This window comes from Meriones unguiculatus, chromosome 21 (assembly GCF_030254825.1).
Source record: "Meriones unguiculatus strain TT.TT164.6M chromosome 21, Bangor_MerUng_6.1, whole genome shotgun sequence".
Lineage (NCBI taxonomy): Eukaryota > Metazoa > Chordata > Mammalia > Rodentia > Muridae > Meriones > Meriones unguiculatus.
The window spans coordinates 1-2,836 of record NC_083368.1 but is presented as its reverse complement, the minus strand read 5'-3'; the positions used below and the strand labels follow the sequence as shown (position 1 = coordinate 2,836).

General features: G+C 41.8%; 1 gene segment (V, D, J or C); it reads right to left on the bottom strand.

Moving 5' to 3' along the window:
• Positions 1 to 1,597: 1,597 nt before the first annotated feature.
• On the bottom strand, positions 1,598 to 2,291 carry LOC110540609 (immunoglobulin kappa variable 4-1-like). The segment is given in 2 exon segments: positions 1,598 to 2,028; positions 2,235 to 2,291. Coding segments are annotated over 2 exon segments (480 nt in total).
• Positions 2,292 to 2,836: the final 545 nt, after the last annotated feature.

Genomic DNA, 2,836 nt, shown 5'->3' with positions numbered 1-2,836 from the left:
TAATGGTTAACAATGATCTGAATATAATCCTGCAAAAACCAGGGCTAACATGAAAATGTAGTCCTTTTTCTCCTGTAAAAGAGCATAAGCAAACATTTGCATTGAAGAATTTCCAGCTGTGGCAGCCTTTTTGGAGTTAATGGCAAATTTAGAATCAATGGCATCTGCACAGTGGAGCTCAGCCTCCCGGCTCTGGCCATCCTCCAAAGTCCAGTCTCTCACAGACTGACCTTGGTGGTCCCACAGCAGACCTCTCTGACCCTGAGAAACTCTGTGCAACCACAGTAACCAGAAAGCAGGCTCTGTGTAACCTTGAGTGAGCCCTCTTATGTTTTGGCTAAGTAAAATTGTCTGCGTGAGAAACTGCCTGTACTTTTTTGCCTACTTAAGTGTTAACCTGACACCCATTATCGACGCTTTGATCAGCATGTAGACTTGGTGTCCTTCTCTGTGTAGCCCTGTCTCTCTCTCTCCCTAGACCTCTCTCAGGTAGTATTTAGGTGTCACTGTTGGCCGGTGACATCCAGCCTTTTTAAATGAAGAACAACATATTTTATAGGTTTTTTTACATGATATATTGTAATAACTGCAGTTTTTGTTTAATTGGCTCAAACAGCATGGCTTGATTTTACTTTCTAAATTTTTTTTTGGTTGAAATTTCAGTTTAATTACTTACTTGATATATAATATGGGAATAATTACATAACAGGCTTTGTCTTCAGATCACTACTTGTGGACTGAGTATAGCAATTCTTTTTTTTTATCAGTTACATTTTATTAACTCTGTATCCCAGCCGTATCCCGGTCCCTCATTCCCTCCCAGTCCCTCCCTCCCTCCCTCATCTCCACCGTGCCCCTTTCCAAGTCCACTGATAGGGGGGACCTCCTCCCCATTCATCTGATCCTGTTTTATCAGGTATCTTCAGGACTGGCTGCAAAGCCCTCCTCTGTGGCCTAACAGGACTGCTCCTCCCTTCGGGGGTGGGGAGACCAAAGAGCCAGTCATTTGAGTTCCTGTTAGAAATAGTCCTTGTTCCCCTCACTTTCTAAAATTAATAAAATAAATACTAAGGTCTTTTGACCTCCCCCAAAAGAGTTGAGAAACTGTTTTAAGTTTTTTGTCCAAGGGTTATTATTTTAAAATACCTGATAAATTTTAAAATGTTTTATAGAATTTAACTCCTATGGTCCAGGACCAAACTCAGACGTGTTGATTCAAACTGTCTCATGTCTAAAAATATTAATATCGTCAGTTAGCTTTTAAAATAGTGTCCACAAATAAACACATACACACATAGTGACATAGCTGAGGAACATAGAAATCCAACATTGTCACCTTGGAGTAAACAGAATACTCAAATACCAGAACTTGACCAGCCTCTACTGGACACAAGTCCCACAAATTCCAGAAAGAGTGAACCCCCTCATGGGTCCCCTCCGCACACATAGATACCAGAAAGAGCAGAGCCCCCATGGCCCTCTCCACAGCTTCCAGATGGAGAGCGTGCTCCTGAGTTCTTTTTCTATTTTCATAAAGGATTTTCTTACCACTGAACCCATAATTTTCCCTTTGCTCTGCAAACTATTTGTCAGTTTCTCAGACACACTGGCTATCAGGCAAAAGGGGGAAGTGTGCAGGGCCAGGACTGTGTGTGCTGCAGGCAGGTGGTGAGATTTTCAAGGAGGTTTGTGTGGGAGACTGAAGCACTGTGGGAGGATAATCGTAATTCTGCTGACAGTAATAAACTGCCATGTCTTCATCCTGCACACTGCTGATGCTGAGAGTGTAATCTGTCTCAGATCCACTGCCTGTGAAGCGATCAGGAACCCCAGTGTGCCGAGTGGATGCCCCGTAGATCAGCAGCTTAGGAGATTGCCCTGGTTTCTGCTGGTACGAGGACAATAAATTCTTTTGGTTGTCACTATAATAAAGACTCTGACTGGACCTGCAGCTGATGGAGACCTTCTCTCCTGCTGACACAGCCAGGGAGGATGGAGACTGGGTCATCACGATGTCTGCACAGGCACCTGCAATCAGGAATGCAAAATGAATACGCATATAAAAGCAAACAAAGATTGAAAAACAGTTGAAATTTGTCACTTAACATATTTGTACTATCATGTTGTCAGAGTATTATTATTGAAATATGAAATATTGAGCCTGGCAGACTCCAAGTTCTTATCTACAAGAGAAGTGACTCTGTGTAAAGGTTACAATACTTTGAGTTTCTCACCAGACACCCAAAGCAGCAAGAACATGAAAACCTGGGTTTGTGACTTCATCTTGCTCCCCCTGCTGTCTGATGCAGTTCAGTTCTCATTGCAAGGGCATGGTTTATATATATATATCCTCAGCAGCTGTGCTGTGCTGTAAGGGGCCCATGCAAGGCAGGCAGCAAATACAAAAGCAAATGCCTGTGAAGTGTTTGAGTGTAGCTGGTATGAATCAAGAGTCAAAAATATTACAGGGAGCATGAACAATCACTGAAAAAGGCTGCCTTACAACTCTCAAACACAAAATTACCAGGTGCTCTAATAGCAGACCTGGCTTATAATTCAAGACATTTAAATAAATTGACTTCTGTAGAAACATTAGTAGAGCTATCTGAGATTGACTGTCCTAGGGAAATAATAGGTTATGTTCAAAAACATCACAAATACAACAAAAGAAACAGAGTAAGAAAGCATGCTAAAAGAAAGGGAAGATGGAAGAAATGATGAAAGGAAAAAAGAGAATCGAGGCTAAATGTGTTCAATATTACTCATCTCCAAAACCACTCTGATAATGAAGACAGAGAGCAGGGCCTCAGATATTTGGGCTCTAGTTTCAAAGATA